General features: G+C 31.3%; 2 protein-coding genes across 2 annotated transcripts in view; one reads left to right on the forward strand and one right to left on the reverse strand.

The window, feature by feature from the left end:
- Positions 1–15790, reverse strand: part of Rab2 (RAS oncogene family member Rab2) — a 52222-nt gene extending 36432 nt beyond the window's left edge. The window contains exon 1 of the mRNA XM_035358398.1: positions 15635–15790. Coding sequence (XP_035214289.1) covers positions 15635–15680 — 46 coding nt within the window. The 5' untranslated portion in view covers positions 15681–15790. The remainder of the gene's footprint in view (positions 1–15634) is intronic.
- Positions 15791–16010: 220 nt separating this feature from the next.
- On the forward strand, positions 16011–18285 carry LOC118188052 (protein O-linked-mannose beta-1,4-N-acetylglucosaminyltransferase 2-like). The gene has a single exon (XM_035358397.2). It carries the CDS (start codon positions 16573–16575, stop codon positions 18283–18285), a length of 1713 nt encoding a protein of 570 aa, XP_035214288.1. The 5' UTR covers positions 16011–16572.
- The last annotated feature ends 4026 nt before the right edge of the window (positions 18286–22311 follow it).

Here is a 22311-nt window from a genome sequence, read left to right on the forward strand (position 1 = left end):
TTTGAGAGCAGTTGCGATTGACCGTGGATTTTCTCCCGTGATTATTGATAAAGCCGTCAAAAATTTTCAGATTCCCATCAAAGAAGACATTCCACTGTTAGAAATAATATTAATGACCTTGTCGTGCTTCCATTTTATCCTTCTGTTAGCTATAAAATTGCACGGATTCTCCAGAAATTCAATTTTCAAGTCGGTTTCTCCCCTATTAATAAAATTCACCCTTCGATTCTAAAAGATTGCGTTTCTGTCTTGAATTCTTGGGGAATTTATAGTATATCATGTCAGTGTTGTTTAAGATATATTGGCCAAACAAAAAGAGCGTTGAAGTTTCGTATCAAGGAACATGAATCTTATGTCAAAAAAGGCGAAATTAACAAGTCTTCAATAGCGTATCATAGCTGGACTTTTAATCATAATTTTGATTTTGGGTCTGCAAAAATCATCCAAAAGGCTTCTTCCATAGGCGAATTGGATTTTCTTGAGGCTTTTCACATTCACAAAGATTTAGAAAGTTTAGTTAATGATTTGAAGTCCAATCCAGTCCTTCCTAATGCCTTTAAAATTCTACTATCTTAATTCAATTATTTTTGCCGATAGATGGCGTTACCTCCTCGCGCTTGGTACTACCAGAGGGTATAAAAATCCGTTCAGTGGTTGCTTTCCATTATTTGAAGTTCAGATTTTGAGCGTAAGGTGCATTTGACCCTCGCTCCCTATTTTAACTTCGCTAATATTTCTTTATGCTTGATCAGACAGCCTGGCTCAGTAAAAGTAGGCGGCCAGTGCAACTCTGATTAAAAATCTAGTTATAACCACGTGCAGGGCTGATAAGCACTACGTGTTTCTGTGACTCCTTCTCCTATTTTCTTCTTTCTATGTATTTCTTTCTCCTGATCAGGAGGGACCTTTAGCTGCCCTCGAAATCGATTGAGTGTTTCATTATACCTACGCTAAATATAAGATTGTTTTTTACGATTTTGAACCCACATATATGTCAGTGAATCGCCAAAAATATTCCTCCAAAATGCTAATTCACACTCAAAATGGCAGTCATAAAAACAGACAGAAATTTCAGATGATTAAATTTAAGGACTTTTAAGGACCAAAAATCGATTTCAAAAAATTTAAGGACTCTTAAGGACCGTACGAACCCTGATATTACTATCTAAATTGTTTGTCTACATTTTGAACTTTAAGCCTAAAATGTCTCCAAAAACCACTTTTGAACACACAATTTAAGCTAAAAATCCAAAACAAAAAATTTACATAGCAAAAATGTAAAGTTTCTAACCAAAAATATTTGACAAGAATCCATGTACACAGCGATATGTTTTCAAATAGGAAAAAAAAAAAAAAAACTCTACGAATTGCATAATCTAGACTAGTGCTCCGCAACCTTTTCTCACCTGCGACGCACAAAAAATCTTTCAGAACACATATCGCCATATTTGGAATTTCGTGGCACACCAAAGAGTTCCGAGTTATCAAGGAAGTGCCGAAAAAATTCAAATGCTGACACACTTACAATCACACACACAACCACACAACAGTGAAATATATAAAAACATTTAAAATAGACATTATTAAGGAAAAAAAAATTGTCATTGTGTATTAAATACATGATAAAAAATTGCAAAAAGTCAAATACATGTATTTGATTGTGGCACACCTATATCCTACTCATGGCACACCAGTGTGCCGCAGCACACCGGTTGCGGAGCACTGATCTAGACAATGAATGAATCTACGAACTACGCACACCTTGCTTTAATAAATTAACAAAACAACAATAAATTTCAAAGAATACCATGTACACAGCATCCTGTTTAAACTTTAAAAAAATCTATGAATTGCGCAATCTAGGCATTGCACGCAAATCAACAAAATAGCTAAAAACAGTAAAATAAAATGCACTTATCATAACACATTCATTACTAAAATTTCACCAGTCACACAATGTGTATGAACAAAAGTGCCACAATTTTGCTATATCACATGCCTTTCTGTGATTTAAAATTTTGAAAGTAACGATAAAAACTTCTTCCAAAAGTTAACACAAAAACCACGATCCAAATCTTAAACTCTGCTAACAGCCACATACTTTACCAGCAAGCATTTAACTGGAAATCCACACAAGAACTATCAGAAACGCCCTTCTTCGTCCGATTTCTTATAGCAGCTCCACATTTCGGACTCCGTTTTAAAAGTCTCACAGAAATTCCAAAAATACATTTCGATCCTCTTAAACATACCCGTGAACAAAAGACTCGTTAACAACTCCAACATCATACCTTTTAATACTAAATTTACTTTCCACACAATCTAAAATACGCGATTGAAATCTTGTCACCATGTCTATCATTGCAACATAGGCCATTTCAAAACATACACGACATGAACCAACGAGCAATTAAACCATTCCAGCAAAAGTTTTCAATGTCAAAAGGGTTACCATAAAACACCCAATTGTGCCAAAAGCTAGCACAGAACACATATCGCCATATTTGGTGATTATAGGGCACATATAAGAGTAGAGTCCTAAATTTTAATTACCTTTGTTTTCTTTATTATTTTACTCTCTTTAATACAATTTTAACAATAAGTTAATACAATTTCACCAATTTTCCATTCTTGTACACAGTGAATCGAATCTTTATCATTACCTCCTTCTTATTTATTTATTTAATTTAAACGACAATTAGATTTATAATAAAGAATGTTTTAAGTCATCATTTTGCAGTAGATTACTTACTTGTGCATTTCCTACAAAATTCCTTTCCAATGATTTGCATTACCCTACTAAAATTGTTGGTAAATTATTATATAAAATATGCAGTTAATTTACTTTGATGTTTTTTATGGCAAAATATTTAATATAGGAGTAAACCCACTTTTAGATGATTTGATCAAATTCTGTCAGATATTACAGCAAATAAAATTAAAATTATTAATTAAAATAAAAACAAATAGTATTAAATTATAAAAATATTAAATTGTTTAAATTTCTTTATTTCAAAAAACATTGGACCATTTCACTTAAAGAAATTCCTAACAATGCATTATGCAGAATAAATAATTCAGGGGTGTTTGTGGGACACCAAAAAATCCCCTGAAACTTTTACGGACTTACTACCGACATTTTGGAGTTTCGAGAAGGGAAGGGAGAGAAATGAAAAATTACAATTATGAAGTATTGAATGAGCTAATTATAAAAGTTCAATGGATTACTTTTTTTACAAAATTAATAACCATAAATTTTCAAACATATAAACTACTACATTTTATGTAAATATTTTAAATTACCTGAATTAATTCTTTAAAAAAATTATCTAATTTCTGCTGCTTTTTTTTATTTGCTAATGTTTGTGGGCTTGTCTTTCTTTTGTGGTGAGCTTCATAATTGCAGGAAGGTTGACTTTTATTTTCCTCATTTACAATTGAAGAAATTTCCTCGAAAACTGCACATGCAGAGGTAGAAGCAGTTTGCTTTTCTGCTAATGTAGAAAGTTTTTCAGAGACTTTTATAGGTGATTCATCTGAAATACATGTTTTTAAGTCCTCTTGATATGTTTTCCAACTTCTGTTCATATTCAGTACGAGATCTTTGTGAATTGGATCAGTCATTGGATTTTTTTAGCCATATTTTTCACATGAGGTTTCTTTAGAAGCCATTAAATCATATTTAATAGTCTGCACTGCATCTAGGGAATCAATCTTAAGAGAGGTTCTACAGTCAGTGACAAGTGTATCCATTAAGTTGAATGCACTTTCCATTAATGGGCCATGGAAGCAGCTAAGGCAGGCTTTGACCAATTTAGCCAATGTAGGATTCTTATAATCATTTGTGAAATCATCTTTTAAATTGAAAACTTTATACCAATATTTATCAATTGTACACTTGACTTGATTTCCACTTTCATCAGATGTGTAGAGCATTTCTTTGGTGATATCAATACCACTCTGGTATAACCTTATTTCAGCTTCTACTTTTGACTTTTCATTATCACTAAAAATATAGGACATAAAAGATGATAATTTTTCAAAAGCTAATATTGTACTGGTTTTACCTCTTAGCTCTGGATCTAATGCTGTAAAACTAATTAGATATGAATTTTTAAGGGGTAATTTCTGTTTCATATGCTGTGCTGTATTAGTATAAGCTTTCATCAGAGAAATTTGGAATTATTTTGCTATTGGATGATTTTTTGATAATTTCTTCAGGAGAGTAAAAGCTTCTGCATCAGTAAATATTACTTTGCTAGGTAGATGGAATTCTGGATTTGTGACATCAACCTTTAATAAATCATTATAAGATGTGCACTCTATATTTTCTGGCTTCATAAAAAAAGAGAAAAATTTTGCCATCAATTTATAAATACTGGAATGTATTAAATGAAGCATTGGTTTTTTGTTTCAAATAATTTAATAAATGTGTTGAAATCTGTAATACTGCTGAATATAATGCCATATGCACTATAGTTTTGTTTTGCATAACAAATAACCCATTTAGTATTCTTTTTTTCCGAGCTAAAGCATCCTTTGTGAGTTGTTGGGAATGCAAGCAAGAATACACCCCTTCAACAATTTTTTTCTGAGCTGCAGAAATATTTCTTTTATTGTATACAGTTTCAACATAAGAAAAATAATCCCCTTTATCAGTTTTATCCAAGTAGTGAAAATAAAATGCAATAAGAGCATCCCACAGATCTTTGATTCTTTCTAAAACACATAAAATGTACACCCACCTATGGTCTGGTCTCTTCAAGGGCTTAAGTTTTTTAATGGCAAGGGATTCACAGATTTTGAAAAAATTTTCTCTTTTACTGCAGCTTTTCATATCAAAATAGATGTCATCAAACAAATCTTCTAAGTATCTATCAAAACATGAAGCAAATTTTTTTGCACAGTTATTAGCTGTGTGACATGTGTCACCATCAATATCTAATAAGTGGGGTGCTTTGTTTGATCGTAGTCTGGTTTCAACACCCTTTTTTTTCCACGCATGGTGTTACATGAGTCCATTAATACACTAATTAAGTTTGCCCATGGAATATTATTATCTTCAATAGTATTAACAACTGCTTTAAAAACAGCTTCTGAATTGCAAGATTCCATCTTTAGAGATGCAAAATGAACTTCATTTTGATTGTTGTCATAAAACTGCACCAATACTGCCAGTATACTTTCTTGAGCATTGCTAGTACTTTCATCGAAATTTAGAGAAAATGGAGTCTCCTTTAAAGTTTCAATGATATTTTCCTTAATAGTTTTTGCGAGCCCATATTTCATCTTATAAGATGCAGTAGTCCTGGACATTTCCAACGAGTTTAGTGCCGTCTGATCGCGGCTCAACTGTTTGCAGAGTTCAACTAAATTGGGAGCTACATTGAAAGAAAGAGAATTCTCGGTGATAAACGAAGTTATTAATACCTCTTGGCGTGCTTTTCTTGTCACTATATCCAATGGTCGAGCATCAGTCTCCAGTAAGTCATCAGTATTTTTTGAATTAGCATAATTACTTAAAGTCATTGAATGTCTAATGCACTTTGAATATTTTATGTGCGTCACAGTTTTAGAATGATTTGTGAAAGCCTTGAATCCTTCCCCACCATACTTCAGCAGTGAGTTACAAAAAACACAATATGCTTGTCCAGCAACATTTATTTTCTTGCACCATGTGCCGATCGTATCCCCATTACCATCTCTCCGTTCAATCCAATTCCACCTAAATGCATTCCGGACACCTTCTTCTAATTGTATAATATCACTATTTATATCGAGAAATTTCACAGAGAAATTCTCTTGCGTACATAAATAAAAAAATATTTCAATAAACGAAACGAAAAATTTACACGTGCATCAATAAATGAATTGAAAATTTTACACAGTGGAGAAAAAAAGTTGAGAAGCGATCAATGACAAATAGCTAATACGGCAAAAAATCCCCCTTTCTCTACTTATTGGCGCCACGCCAGGAGAGATAAGACCTTTGAACCCAGAGTCACGTGATCGCACATCTGGTCGAAGGAAGTCTCTCCCTTTTTTTTTCTGCCGCGCCTACTTGCCGAAAAGAATCCAGAAGAGAATGTCTGAGAACCGGGGGAATGAGTCATAACTCGCAATAAGGAAAGAACAAAAAAGAAGTTTTTTCCCCCCTTTCACGCATTATCACTGCCTTTGGAGAAAGAAAGGAAAAGTTTTCACCACACACACTGACCTTGCATTTTCTGCTTTCAAAGCAAACAAAATTACCCAGATCAAAATAAATAATTCATTATTATTCCTACTTCCTTTTGAACGACGATCCCCACAATTTCCGGAATTCCGGGGTTTCCCCGGAGCACAAACACCCCTGATAATTAGTGGTTTTCTTTAAACTATGTACCATCAAAATAATTAAAAGTAAACAATTCACTTTATTAAAAATAAAGTCTAATATCCAACACACTACTTAAATTATATTACAAAGATGATTTATAGAAAATATCTGATTTAACAGTTTAAACTTTTATAATACATGAATATATAGAACAGGATTAGAATTTTTATTTTATTGATAAATTTAAAGTAATCGGTCTTTACTTTAAAATTATGCTTTTCATCAAAAAACATAACATTTGATAACTGAATCATAAACAAGGCAAAAGCAGCAAATATTCTCAGTTTCAATGAATTTTTATGTGCGAAAATACTTTTTGTTCAATGTTCTTATGTACATTAGAACCTATTCATAAAAAAAATTATGGCATTAATGAATTTACCCTATGGCATTTATAAATTTATGCATTAAAAATTTTAATACCCTATGAATTTTATAATAGTAATACTAAATTTAGTTTCTATGTTATATATGTAGTCAAAAGTCATTAATCCGGACTCGTCGGAACTTCGGCTATTCTGGATTATCAATTTTTCCGGATTATAGATCATCAGTTTAAATCTGGTAAGATGGCATGCAGAAATTACAAAATTAAAAATATGAAAACGTAATTTATGAAATAAAGCACAATTATGATCTAAAGAGTATCAAAATTTACAAAAAGAAAAAGCTTAATATTTATTTGTTTACTTTATTTAACATTTCTTTCAATGTAAGTTGCTTCGTTTCATGTGATAATACTTTCTCTTTACTTCTATTAAACAGATATAATTTCTTGTTTAGTTACAAAGTTTCACTGTTCAAGTCCTATAATTGCTGTGTTGAGAATACCGACTAATTTGTCAATCGAAATGTTTTCGTTTTCAATAACCTCTGGGTCACTTTCTTCACTATCAGAAGCGAATTATAGTGACGAGGAACTTGATTTAAATCATATCAAAGTCGGAGTACATCGAGGTGAAATACTACACTTAGTAAGGAATTATAAGCCAAATAAAATAAAAACACCTGCCCTGAAGATAAGGATAGTGCTGACAGATCAACTTCCAGCCCCCCCGTGAAATTAATAAACAGATTTCGGATTTCGAAACATACTTTCGCTTTGTAGATACAAATTACATATTAGTAAATAGATATTGGAAATTCTATTTGACATAATCGAAAGTTCAAGCTTACTTTTATGAAATTGCTCTAACAGTCTGCAAAAAATAATAAGCCGGATCTAATTCGAAGATTAAGGAACAACGCAATCTGCAACATTATACCGCCCGTTACATATCAAACGCGCATGCGCACAAACATATTCGTAGCCGTAAAGGTCTTACGTGCACTCATAAACGCAGAAAGTTTGTAGCTTTGTTGAAGTCCGGATTATAGATCATTCCGGATTATGGGTGTCTGAATTAACAACTTTTGACTGTATATGATCTGTATTATATATATAAGATACATATTCAATAACATGCCATTTTGTAGAATCTAAAAAATAGTTTTTTCCCCCCTTCCGTCTCTCCTCATCCAATTTCATATACCAAAAGCAAAGAAACTGTTTTAACTTCCTTCATAAAGAGAAGCATGTCTGCAAACAGTACTGCTTCCAAGCATAGGCAACATAGCAAGCACAATAAATAATTAAATAAAAGAATATTTTGCAAAATCAGTAAGTAAATAAAAGAATATTTCACTTTGAAATATTAATATGTTTATTTATACAGGGCACCAACTATACTGACTGCCCAAGGTACCAAAACTCGTTGAGTCAGGCCTGTTTGTATACTGCTACAATAAATCCAGACCTCTATTTTGGTTTTTATTTAGCTTACTCATGATGTTTTTTGCTATTGTTCAAAAGTTGGTCATTGATTTCTAAACTAAATCCTGATAAGCTATTGAGTATATATTTTGTATACATATTGTTAGTGGATGATAATATAATGTGGTAAAGTGCTTAATATGAAATTTTTAACATATATTCTGATTTTCTGGCAAATTTTCAAGAACTGCTCAATTTTGTTTTACAATTATTTGGCACTTATGACTTTAAAATTTCAACATCTAAAAATGTATCAGTTAAAAGTTCTCAAATTTTTACAGATGATAAAACAAATTCTTTGACATCTTTTAAATAAAGAATGATGAAAAGATATTTAGACAATTTTCTACAATTTAATTTCCCTTATGTATGCTACAATATGACACAGAAGAGGAAATATCACTTTTTTCTTGGCCATTGCTTACAAACTTTCCAGTTACGTTTACATTATATCATGTTATTTTCCCTGCTTCTGTATAGATTTCTCTGAAATCAACTTTATTAATTTTTTGATTAATCTTACTCCCCTAGTTATGAAGAACTGCAAGCAATTAAATGAAGCTTATTATAGATGTCATTTGCTATTATATAAATGCTATATCTGCCCCCCTTTTTTTAACAATTAAAATTTTGCATTTACATTTTCTTTCATTTTATTAATTTTAAAACAACAGGCTTGATTAGCGTCTAAAATTATTTGCAGTGATATCTACTGAAACATTTTAAAATTTTCCCATTTCTTAATAAATAAATATAAACATTTACATTTTTGATACTATTGCGATAAGAAGAAAGCACAGCGAAATATTGTCTTTACAGGAAGAGGAGAAGAAACTAAAGTGTGTAATTATCCATTATAGAAGCTTATCCTGAGAAGGTTTTGGTTAGAAAGGTTTCAGTTCTCAAAATTTTGACTTAAAGTTTCAAATTAGTTATGTCATCAGCGTTATGCAAGGCATGCAACATGCAGTAATCTAGAAACAGCACAGTACAGAAAAGTTATTAGTACTGTTTGAAAACAGAGAGAAAATACTCAAATTAAAAATAAGGAATTAAGAGGTTATTACTAAATTAAATTATAAAGCTGATTAATCAGTACAGTCAAAAGTCGTTAATCCAGACTCGTCGGGACTTCGACGATTCCGGATTATCGATTTTTCCGGATTATAGATCAGATCATCAGTTTAAATCTGGTAAGATGGCATGCAGAAATTACAAAATTAAAAACATGAAACTGCAATTTATGAAATAAAGAACAATTATGATCTAAAAGGGTATCAAAATTTACACAAAGAAAAAGGCTTAATATTTATTTGTTTACTTTATTAAACATTTCTTTCAATGTAAGTTGTTTAAGTTGCTTCGTTTCATGTGATAATACTTTCTTTTTAATTCTATTAAACAGACATAATTTCTTGTTTAGTTACAAAAGTCCGCTGTTCAAGTCCTATAATTGCCGTGTTGAGAATACCGACTAATTTGTCAATCCAAATTTTTTCGTTTTCAATAACCTTTGGGTCACTTTCTTCACTATCCGAAGCGAATTATAATGACGAGGAACTTGATTTAAATCATATCAAAGACGGAGTACATCGAGATGAAATACTACATTTAGTAAGGAATTATAAGCCGAATAAAATAAAAACATCTGCCTTGAAGATAAGGATAATGCTGACAGATCAACTTCCAATTCATTGCGCGCCACGGTGTGAAATTGATAAACAGATTTCGGATTTCGAAACATACTTTCGCTTTGAAGATCCTTTACATATTAGTAAATATATATCGGAAATTCTATTTCACATAATTGAAAGTTTAAGCTTACTTTTATAAAATTGCTCTAACAGTCTGCAAAAAATAATAAGCCGGATCCAATTCGAAGATTAAGGAACAACGCAATCTGCAACATTAACTGAATTAGATAATTTTAGCTTAGCTTATACCGTCCGTTTTTACTCTTATTTTTCCATCCGTTACACATTAAATGCGCATGTGCACACGCATATTCGCAGCCATAAAGGTCTTACGCGCACTCGTAAACACCTATGCGCATGCGCAGAAAGTTTGTAGCTTTGAGGTCCGGATTATGGGTGTCCGAATTAACGACTTTTGACTGTATATGTTCAAATAGTATAACAAATTTATGTAAATCAGCTTTAATCTAAAACCTAAAATATTTTATAAAATTTAATTGTGGTTGTTAAGTTCACTTTAAATAAATCAAATTTTTTAAAACTGCATAGGATCACCTTAACTTTTGCTTCACTTTTTTAAAAAATTTAATGGGTTTCTTTTAATAAAATTTTAGAATAGAATTTTACTATGACAATTCAATCTACTAAATTATTAATTTAAATCTAGAATGAATACAGACTGTAAATTTAATACATACAATTGTCTTATACTAAATCTTCAATATTCTATCAAATATCCAATTTTTCATACGTTCCATTTAATAGTTTAAATATCTTACCTGATTTTCTTTTAGGTATAAGTTGCATGTCAATTTCAAATATAAAAAAATATTTTTACTGTTAATGAAACACTTCATATCCTCCCAAAATTTAATATCTTCTTCTTTATAGTGTTTTGTAAGTTTTTTAATATGTTAACCTACAAGCTTTCTAAAAAAAATAAAGCTGCTTTTTTTTAAGTTCTCTTAGAAATGGCTGCTCTCTATGAAAGAAAAAGAAGGAATCTAGGTTAGAGTAGAGAGATGGGTACTCCTTGTATTATCGCGAAGTTGTTTGATTTATCATTAAGTTGTTGTTTCATTTATAGTAGCCTGAGTAGTTGAAAGTTATGGAAACCCTATTATGACGTAATTGGGTGCATGATTGCAGTAAATTCGTAAGGGCTTGTGGTGTGTGTTGGTTGGGAAGTATATTGCTTGTTTATGGTTTAGATGGTAAAATGGCTGAATATGGTAAGACTACTTTGAAATTTCTGTATGATTTGCAAAGAAAGGGGAAAAGAGCATTACTTGACTTGTGTGTAAATGAAGGTTTACTTAGTAGCCATTATTACGTGTCCTGCTTGTACGTAGGAAGGAAATGCATATGGTCGAACGTCAGAAGATAACGGCACGAAGCAAAGTATTTTTAACTATTAAATTCAAAAATTAAAACCCCAACATCCGGATTGAGTTTTTTTCCCTAACACACGTAAATTTATGCGATCTGAGCTTTGTTTAATAGTGGTGTTGATAGTAATACTTTGTAGTGGTGGTACTGAAGGTTTTCAATTTTTGTTTAGAATGGTATGCATTAGTCAAAAGGTTGAGAACCACTGCAGGAGAGTAATCCTTTGTTTATTTATTATTTTTTATTCATAATTAACTGCATTTAAAAAATTATGTGCATTTTGTTTACTTGTTAACTGTTTATTTTACAGTAATTATAGCTGTCAATCTAAGAAACATCATTAGGAGAAATGCATAATGAACCTAGACACATTTTAAGAACAAATTTATGGTATGACCGGTGTTGGAAACATAACTATGGTATGACCGGTCTTGGAAACATAACTTGTTCATAATGTGGGAAGCATCTGCATATATTTTTCTCAGCACTTCTTTTTAAATGTTGATTTTATTGTGGTACATAGTAATATTCTTTTATTGGACTTTAAAATGTTTAATACTCAAAAATGTATCTGTTATAAAGATTTGAAAATTTTAAAGCTTAGGAAAAAACCCAATACTTCTTTTAAAACAAGAATAATTTTAAAAATATTTAATAGGTAACTTCCTGGACTTATCTTAGGAAATTAAATTTGTTTTTATAAGCTTTTATTTAACTCACTCATGGTATTCATCATTATAGTTGAAAGTTTACCATGTATTTTTAAACTAGTCCCTGATATTTTTAATGCATAATTATGTAAAAAATAACCAAACTGTTATGCTGATGATGCCAAAAAACATTGCGGTAACTTTAAATAATAATAGTGAATAACTACCTAAGAATATTATTTTTATTTTAATGAAAGGTTAATTTCCTACATTACATTTGTTTTAAGCCTCCACATGAATTCGAACAAGTAAGTATGAATTGAAGTGCTATTGAGTAGTGCCCCGAAGGTTTTTATTATGTCATTTAGCACTTTCCCACAACTGATGTATTGTTTGTGTATAATAACCACATTCAGGATCCACGAAATTATATTTGTGGTTGACAGTAAAATGTTCAAAGCCATCGTCTCGCAATGCAACCAGCTTATATGCTTTTCCACAATCACTCCAGTATAAATTAATGCTTCCTTCTACAATATTTTCATTTATTACATTCAATAAAAGTAAAGCTTTTGCTGATCGATTTGGAACAGCTATTAAAAAATATTCGTTTAATTCTCTACACAATTTTTTATGAAAACTCATTGCGGTGGAAGAAATGTCCAACATAGTTTTTTGAGTGAAAATGGTTCCAGTCTATTTCAGTAATTTTATCGCATCCATCATTTTCAAAGTAGGTCAAGCAATTAAATCTATGGCACACACCTTAAGCATGAAAATTGTTTCAGTGTGCAAGTATATTGTGGTTCATCTTCAGCTGGAGCTCATAAAATTCAACAGAGGACATCTCCTGACATGCACACACACACGCAAACTACTGAACATCCTACATCTGTAAGGAAGGGTATTTTCGATCCTTTGAACCAATGTTTTGTGTTTTTTTTAACCCTTTCTCCCCATTACAGGATTCTTTTGTGCAGTGTGATTTCACTGTGATCAATAAAACACAATTTCATCTTGTAGTTGTTTTCTATCATGAATGATGCCTTTCTTTTGAAAAAATTTTATTGCAGTCTTTTTGTCTCTGGTCTATTCCAAATTGTTAGATTTGTGGTGTTACCAAAGTTTTTTTAAACCAGTATTTTATTGATAGTTTAAAAAATTTGGAACTATCTAAATTTATGCACAATCAAAATATATGTGTATTTATAGAAACCTTTATTGATGTGCAATTTAAGGTTAAATGGGAATTTTCACTAGATCTGGCATTTCTGTGCATATATTTTCATTGTAGTTTCATATGGTCCCGATAATGGAACTATACCAATTTTAATGTAATTTCTGATTTTTTGTGGGGAGGGGGGCAAAATCGACATATTTTTAAACTATTTGACACAACAATTGAATAGTTTGACGACTGTCATTAAGACTAAAAAGATAAGAGTTAAAGCATTCAATAAATTATTGTCTTTTTATAAAATATGCTTTTATTTAAAATTCTTAAAAAAAGTAATGAACGAAAAGGTTAAAAATAATTTATCGTATATTTTAATAGGAACAAGAGATTAAATAATTCTTTTCACAAAATTAATCTAAAATTTTATATCACAAATAATAAAAAGCATGCATGCCTAAAAAACAAAACTGAGTAATTGAACTACACTGTCAAAAGCATAAGCCATAAACTTTATAAATTTAACAAAAAATGCCCCACATGTTCGTTATTTGCAACATAAAACTGTAAATGAATTTTGTAAAAAGAATTAGGCACTTTGTAGTTATCCACCCAATTTTGAAAAGAATCACTAGGGAACGAACGTGATAAACAACTCGTAATGCCACGAAAATGCATTTATGGGGCATCCATGTATGTATATGCATACATTTCCATGATCAAGTTTTGCCTTTTGAAATTCAATACAGTCAAAAGTCTTTAATCCGGACTCATCGGGACTTCGGCGATTCAGGATTAATTACAGATCATCAGTTTAAATCTGGTAAGATGGCATGCAGAAATTATAAAATTAAAAATATGAAACCGTAATTTATGAAATAAAGAACAATTATGATCTAAAGGGTATCAAAATTTACAAAAAAAAAGCTTAATATTTATTTGTTTACTTTATTAAACATTTAATGTAAGTTGTTTAAGTTGCTTCATTTTATGTGATAATACTTTCTCTTTAATTCTATAAACAGACATAATTTCTTGTTCAGTTACAAAGTTCCGCTGTTCAAGGTCCTATAATTGCTGCGTTGAGAATACCGACTAAGTAGTCAATCAAAATTTTTTCGTTTTCAATAAACTCTGTGTCACTTTCTTCACTATCGGAAGCGAATTATAATGACGAGGAATTTGATTTAAATCATATCAAAGACGGAGTACATTGAGATGAAATACTACATTTAGTAAGGAATTATACGCCAAATAAAATAAAAACATCTGCCCTGAAGATAAGGATAGTGCTGAAAGATCAACTTCCAATTCATTGCGCGCCACGGCGTCCCCCCCCCCTCCGCAGAGCAGCGTGAAATTGATAAATAGTTTTTGGAATGATTAGAGAAACAAAGGATATGCCTTTATCCATTTTTTGCAGCAATTCCACTTTTTTTTTGATGGATATTGAAACATACTTTCGCTTTGTATATAAGTCAAAAGTCGTTAATTCGGACACCCATAATCCAGACTTCAAAGCTACAAACTTTCTGCGCATGCGTCGCGTTCACAATATTATACATACACTCAACTATATAAAATTTCTATTTTGAATATTCCACAGTATGGCAGCATCTTGAATTACATGAGAAAATCATTTTAAATTTTACAATACTTATTAAAATTACTAAATATTTCATAGACGTAACTGATTATTGATTAGTATTTAATGACACAACTACAATTATTACTTAGACATATAAAATTTACATAATAATATAATCAATAACTATAATCTAGGAACTCAACCTGCATTTTTATCACTTAAAAAATTAAAACAATTATGATAAACATTAACTTCTGATTAAAAATTATGGAAAGTAGAGTAAAAAATAAAATACTATTTAACAAAGACATAAATCATAAGAATTTCGTTACGAGAAAGTGTTCATGATATGCAACCAAAATAATTTTCTTAGTAAGGTGATTAATGAAAATATTTATTATATGAGATAAGTTAAAGAAAAACATCTACACTGTAACGTTAAAAAAAAAAAAAAAAGTAAAGGTTTCACAATGTAGTAAAAATAAAGATAATTGTACTGATACCCAATATTTAAAAAAAACCACACATAAGCATTAAACATTGATCGATGCACGAAAAATATCTTAATTTTCCATTAAATCAAACAATTTAAAAATACATTTAAATTTTTCATTCAATTTTCTCTTTTATTTTCAAAAACTGACTCCATAAAAATTAATGTTTCAATAAACGGGTGTGTCGAGAACAAATCATTCTATTATTAATGAACACGCAGATTTAATCAAAATGAAACTTGCAGCTCACAAACAGAACTTGAAGACTTTTCAAAAAAATTTTCTAAGATAAACAGCGATCGATTAGAAAAATAGGGAAGAGGAAGAAAAAGGATGACACGCACTACGCACAGAATATTAGTCATCTAATAAACAGCACACATATGTCAGATCGATCTGAAATGAATTCCGTTTTAATTACGAAACGTATTAACAAAAACAAAAAATCCTTACCTGTGTCACCAATAATTATATACTTGAACAGATACGCGTAAGACATAACTGAATTTTAATAATAAAACTTCTTCGCTCCAATTTATATACTTTTCCTACTACTTCACTCTTTCTTCCAACCAATAACCACAACCAAACTAATACATCGTTGCCATTTTTACTATTGTAAACCATAAAACTAAAAAATAAGTGGCTTCGTTTAAGCTACTCAATTTAAACCTTATGTGCGGACATACTTGAAATTAAATTTTTATAAATATACTTAAAATTGTAATCATAACTATTATCCTTAAACATGTTCGAGTAGAAATTATCATATCATGAAACACTTGCATGTTATGCCATCGTAGTGTTCATAGTATGGCACATGGGGGCAGTGTCAGAGCGCTAGGCTTTTCTCTGCCCAATTCCTAGAATCTGCCACCCATTAACTCGCTAAATTTGAAAACTTTTGTCACTCCTAAAGTCTGTCCCCGACCTGATAGAGGTTACATTGCATTTACAATCCGAATAAAGGTTTCGGTATCTGTTTTTCGTTTTGGGTGTTACAGCAAAAGTAGAATGTAAAGCAAAATGTAATGTAAAAAAATACTGAAGTCCATTATATTACTCATATTTGTACAAAAAAGACTTGCGGATGATCATTCAATACCTGAACTTTCCAGAATATCGCATATACTAGGCAATACTTATTTTTAATAGAAAATATACGTTTGATGAATTAGATCAGAACAGGCAATGTAAGATTAAATATATGCCCAGAGAGCAAGAAAAGAACCGCAAAATTATTGTTGACAAACCGTTCGTCTTGCGATATATTAAGTGGTAACTTGTTTACTTTGGCGTTACAAATTATGTGGAAGTACGATTTTCGCGCCAGCGCTACTTTTTTAAAATGTGCGATGTGTACGGAATATGTTTGTGCATGATCATTTCTGATGTATATCGTCAACAAATTCATAGAGCATTTTTTGCTTCCATTTTGTTTAGTTATAATCTGTGTCATTTTTTATAATGGAGAGTACTTGAAATCAACATCTAATGAATGCCCTTCGTATCCGAAATATGAGAATTTAAATGAAGTAGATATTAGCACTTTTTCTTCTTCGGTATTTTGTCGCGGAAGCAATCATACCGACAGATTGTGTCATTTCCGAAACCTATGTTATGAACCAAAATCTGAAACATTTTTAGTATTTCACCAAAGAAATTCTATTATTAGTGGTGTACCACATGACAGATTTGATCCAGCTTTAGCTGATTTTTCATCTGTAGCAGATCATAATACACAGTATTTCAACTATGTTGATATGCCTGCTTCTGCAGCTCAGAATTTTAATATTTCCTATATAAAAGGTCATTCATTGATGTTCAAAAGGTTTAATCCTGAAAATTTAATGCATGTATTTCATGATGACTTATTACCTGCGTTTTTAACTCTTAAAGAATTATGTCAGTTTGGTGTTGGTATGTCTTGCAAAGATGTATTTTTTACATTTGCTGATGGAAGAGCTTCTGGTCCTTATGCAGATTTATATAATAAATTCTTAAGTAATGGACCATTATACCTTAAGTCTTTATCTTCTAAAAATTTACACTGCATTCAAAATGTTTATATTGGTTTAAACAAGCTTACAGTATGGTATCACTATGGATTTAAAGAACCACAAGGTCCTTTAAAGAAACCTTTCACTGGTATATATTCAGTTATATTAGAATTTCGTAATTATTTTATTGAGCAGTTTAATTTAAACCCAAAAGATGAAAAGCCGCTTGCTGTTCTTTTAACAAGAAAGCACAACCGAAAGATTCTTAATGAGAATGAAGTAATGAAAACTCTTCAAATGTATTCAAATCTCGAAACGTGCATAATGAATCTAGAAAACCATTCAGTGTTAGAAGTGATCAAAATAGTGTTACAAAGCAAAATTATAGTGGGAATGCATGGTTCGTTATTAGTAGTTTCATTATTTTTAGAACCAAATTCAGTAATTATTGAACTTTTCCCATTTGGTGTGAACCCAGATATTAGCACTCCGTATAAAACTTTCGCCAATATACCTGGTTTGAAATTAATATATTGGTCTTGGGAAAACAAAATAAGAAATAATTCTGTTCCTCACCCAGAATATTCTGTTGAATATGGAGGAATTCAGCATTTGCCTGAAGAAGAACAGGCTAGTATTGAAAACTCGGTAGTAGTACCTTTCTTATGCTGTTATGATCCTGTCTGGTTGTATCGAATATATCAGGATACTATAGTGGATATCAATTCTTTTACCATTATTCTCAGTAATGCTATAAAAGAACTCAAAATGCAGATTTCTTCTAATGATGAACTTGTAACTGAAACAAAACTTTATCCTAGTGAAGTTCAAAATGTGTCATGCACTACGATTTCTAAAAATAGTACATTAAATATTTCATGGGATGTACCATGGAATTTACAGTTTATGAATTTTAGTTCAATTGAATATGAGATCTGGCTTCAGGCTGTTGAAAGTAATGAGATACAAGCTTTTCTAATGCATAAACAAATCTTCAGATTTTCAATGAATTCATCTAGTAATTTATATTATGTCTGGATAAGATGTCATGTAGATGGTAGAATTGGACCTTTTAATTCAAATCCATTTATTTGCCATCAGTAAATATCTTGGTACTTTTTGTTAATGGGATTCCAATAGTAATTTTGCACCAAATGTTGTAACCTATTTATTTCATCTCGTGAGTAGCTCTGCAATAACATATTGTGAATAAGCAGTAAAAATTAATATCAATTCAGTAATTTTCCTTGTGAGGTCTTAAAGAGCTTTTTTGTTGAAGACCTGATTTTTTTGCTCCTTTTCTTTGAAAGAAAAAATATATACTATGTGATTTAGCAGTTGTCAAATGATAAAAGTCTTCTAAAGCCCACTGAAAAACTGTTTCAAAACCAGATCATATTTTACTACCGCCGAAGCACCAAAATGGTGTTGCAATGAAAGGTTATGCCTTGAGAAGAAAAGTATACAGAGTTGCAAATTCAAAGGTTCACACATAATTTTCATGGCAGCCATTAGGTCTGTATATTTCTTGTGTTGAGAATTCAGGTTTGTAGAATTCTATCACCTGTAACTATGAATGAATCACTGTATAATTGCAGCTGGGATAGCTATACGCATTCTTATTTTTGATTGTCTGTGTTTTTTTAAATAGATTTATACGTATATATTTTTTTCATGAAGCTGCATATATCATTAGGGTTGACATTCCCATTTCTACTTTGGTTTCACATTAATGTGTAATGTTTGCCACCAAGTGGCATCCCATTAAGTGAAAGGTACCAACATCTTTTATTAAACTTGAGCTTTGTTTCCTTATTGATTACTGTTAAAGTTAAAATTTACAATTGAGTGCCCCTTGATTTTTTTTTGCGATTCTGTTTTGACACCAAAATCAGAAGATGGCCGCTACAAAAAACCCAAATAAGAAGTCAAAGAATTGCTCAAACTCGGTGTCCATGTACACATTGATCAATTTTCACTTAAAAAAAAAATCAAAGAATTGCACAAACTAGGCTTTGCACACTGCCTTAACTTTGTCCATGTACATATTGATGTATTTTCACTTAAAAAAGCCCACCAGCGACCGAGCGGTAAAGTCACTAAACACTGGTAGTTCGGTCCGAGGTTCGAATCCTGCGAATGGGCTGGCTGCATGGGTGTTTTCGTGGTTTTCCCCATGTGTAACGTGTATACGAGCCAGTTTCCCTCAGAAAGTTCTCCACAAAGGCATCCCTCCTCTTAGGCAGATAGCCCTCGAGGCTTCACTTCACTTAAAAAAATTAGGAAGCTAAAACAAAGTTAAAACTATCATGATAACCAGAAATGGGGTTTCATCACCAAAGTTGAACAAAATTTGTCGCTAATCAAAGGGGCACCCAATTCTACACTAGAGCACTATTAAAAATTAACTTTCATATTCCTTCCTAATTTTTCTAAGCTGATGTTCTATAAGGAGCTTAATATGGTGATTCTGCATTTAGTGAAATTTAGCTCCATCAGTGGAGTAAAGTATACAAAAAATTTTAATAATAAAACTGTATTACAAAAACAGTTTTAATTATTTACATGCAGTATACAAAATATGTGATATATTATAGGAAGAATCTTTAATTTACACAGATTTTTAGATAGAATTATTGATTTCATAGATGATTGATATAGTCCATATTCTTCAGGACCAAGAAATAAATATATCTTTCTATGTAAGATATTAATGCAGATTTTTATGTATGTTTTCTGCATATTTTATTGAATATATCTTTATCATAATTATCTTTATGCTGTTGCATAAATTAATCATTTCTCCCCTACCCCAATCGTTTTATATTTAATTTTATGAAGTAGCAAAATGTAATTATTTTTCGAGAGAATGTTTAGTTTATTGTTTGAAATAAATATAGTATCAATTTATTCTAGTAGAAGTTTAAATGGAAACTTTTAATGGCTAGAATTATATGTCAGTAAATGATGTTGAAAATCTGTTCTTTTAAGAGATAAACTGTTAAATATTTATTCATCCTGGCCTCAATACAACAGGTTAGATTCTTATCTTTTATAATCTCTATGCTATACAAATACATGTATAGTATTTCGAAGGCTTGAAAGTTATTACAGTCAAAAGTCGTTAATCCGGACTCGTCGGGACTTTGGCTATTCTGGATTATAGATCATCAGTTTAAATCTGGTAAGATGGCATGCAGAAATTACAAAATTAAAAATATGAAACCGTAATTTATGAAATAAAGAACAGTTATGATATAAAGGGTATCAAAATTTACAAAAAGAAAAAGCTTAATATTTATTTGTTTACTTTATTAAACATTTCTTTCAATGTAAAGTTGCTTCATTTCATGTGATAATACTTTCTCTTTAATTCTATTAAACAGATATAATTTCTTGTTTAGTTACAAAATTCCGCTGTTCAAGTCCTATAATTGCTGTGTTGAGAATACCGACTAATTTGTCAATCGAAATGTTTTCGTTTTCAGTAACCTCTGGGTCACTTTCTTCACTATCGGAAGCGAATTATAGTGACGAGGAACTTGATTTAAATCATATCAAAGACGGAGTACATCGAGGTGAAATACTACACTTAGTAAGGAATTATAAGCCAAATAAAATAAAAACATCTGCCCTGAAGATAAGGATAGTGCTGACAGATCAACTTCCAATCCGCAGTGAGAAATTGATAAACAGATTTCGGATTTCAAAACATACTTTCGCTTTGTAGATACAAATTACATATTAGTAAATATATATCGGAAATTCTATTTGACATAATCGAAAGTTCAAGCTTACTTTTATGAAATTGCTCTAACAGTATGCAAAAAATAATAAGCCGGATCCAATTCGAAGATTAAGGAACAACGCAATCTGCAACATTATACCGTCCGTTACACATCAAACGTGCATTCGCACAAACATATTCGTAGCCGAAAAGGTCTTACGCGCACTCGTAAACACCTGTGCGGCGCAGAAAGTTTGTAGCTTTGAAGTCTGGATTATAGCTCATTCCGGATTATGGGTGTCCGAATTAACGACTTTTGACTGTATTATTATTATTTTAATGCAAGGCCTACAAGTGGCTGAATGAATAAACTATTGAACACTAGTTATAGCTTGATTCCCCAAAACTGAAATGAAAGGCTGTGTTTGAATGATTTTCTCTCATATGGCAAGAATGGTACTTGTGTGTATTTGAGTACTTGTGCATTTGCAAACTTCATATTAAATTGTATTTAAATAGCAATTGCTTCGTTAATCAGTGTTTCCTTTAAGTATATTTTTTTCCTGATATTTTTCTTATAAAATATAGCTTTTAATATTTATATACAGAACAGTACTTGTGAGTCATTAAGATAGACAAACAATTTTTTTTTTTGTCCTAAATTTGTCAATAAATTAGTGGTGACTATTCTTGGGAACAGAGATAATCAGAAAGTACCACAACAGTGAAACTGCATGAAAACTTTTAATGAAACTGCATGAAACTCCTTTTAATGCAAGCAATCTGTATGTACTCTTCAGTAACAAATAATCTAATTTAACCTAATTTACTGCAGTATGACACACTAGTTATTTAAAAAATGAAATTGGTCTCATATACACTCTTTTTCAAAAAAATCGAAGCACCAAAGAAGGACATTTGCGATCGTAACGAAATTTGGTATGCAAAAACATCTTGATCGAACATGCAATTGATCAAAGTTTCGAGGCAAATGAACAAGACTTGCGATCATAGTGCGCAAAGTGTAAAACCAGTAACAGAAGCGGAAAATTTATCTTTTTTTGTTGCTGTCATTGTAATTCCGTAAAGAAGCAACTAAAGATGCCATTACAACGATATTGAAGACCTTACAGACAACTAAACGACTTCAAACACGGTCGCATTGTAGGGTTGCATGAAGCTGGGTGGTCATACCGAGCAACAGGCCGCCACTTGCAGCATACAGACACTGCTGTGCAAAGATGTTGGCAGTAATGGCTGCTACAAGAAATTTGCCGATGAAATGTAGGTTCTGGAAGGCCAAGAAGTACAAATGGGAGGCAAGATAGGATGATTGTTCACCAGGCCCGAACCGCCCCAACGTTACCATTGTCGACTATTCAACGCACTACAGCCACGTCTAT

This window comes from Stegodyphus dumicola, chromosome 12, assembly GCF_044657685.1.
Source record: "Stegodyphus dumicola isolate Sdum_Otavi_A_Nest chromosome 12, ASM4465768v1".
In the NCBI taxonomy this organism is placed as follows: Eukaryota; Metazoa; Arthropoda; class Arachnida; order Araneae; family Eresidae; genus Stegodyphus; species Stegodyphus dumicola.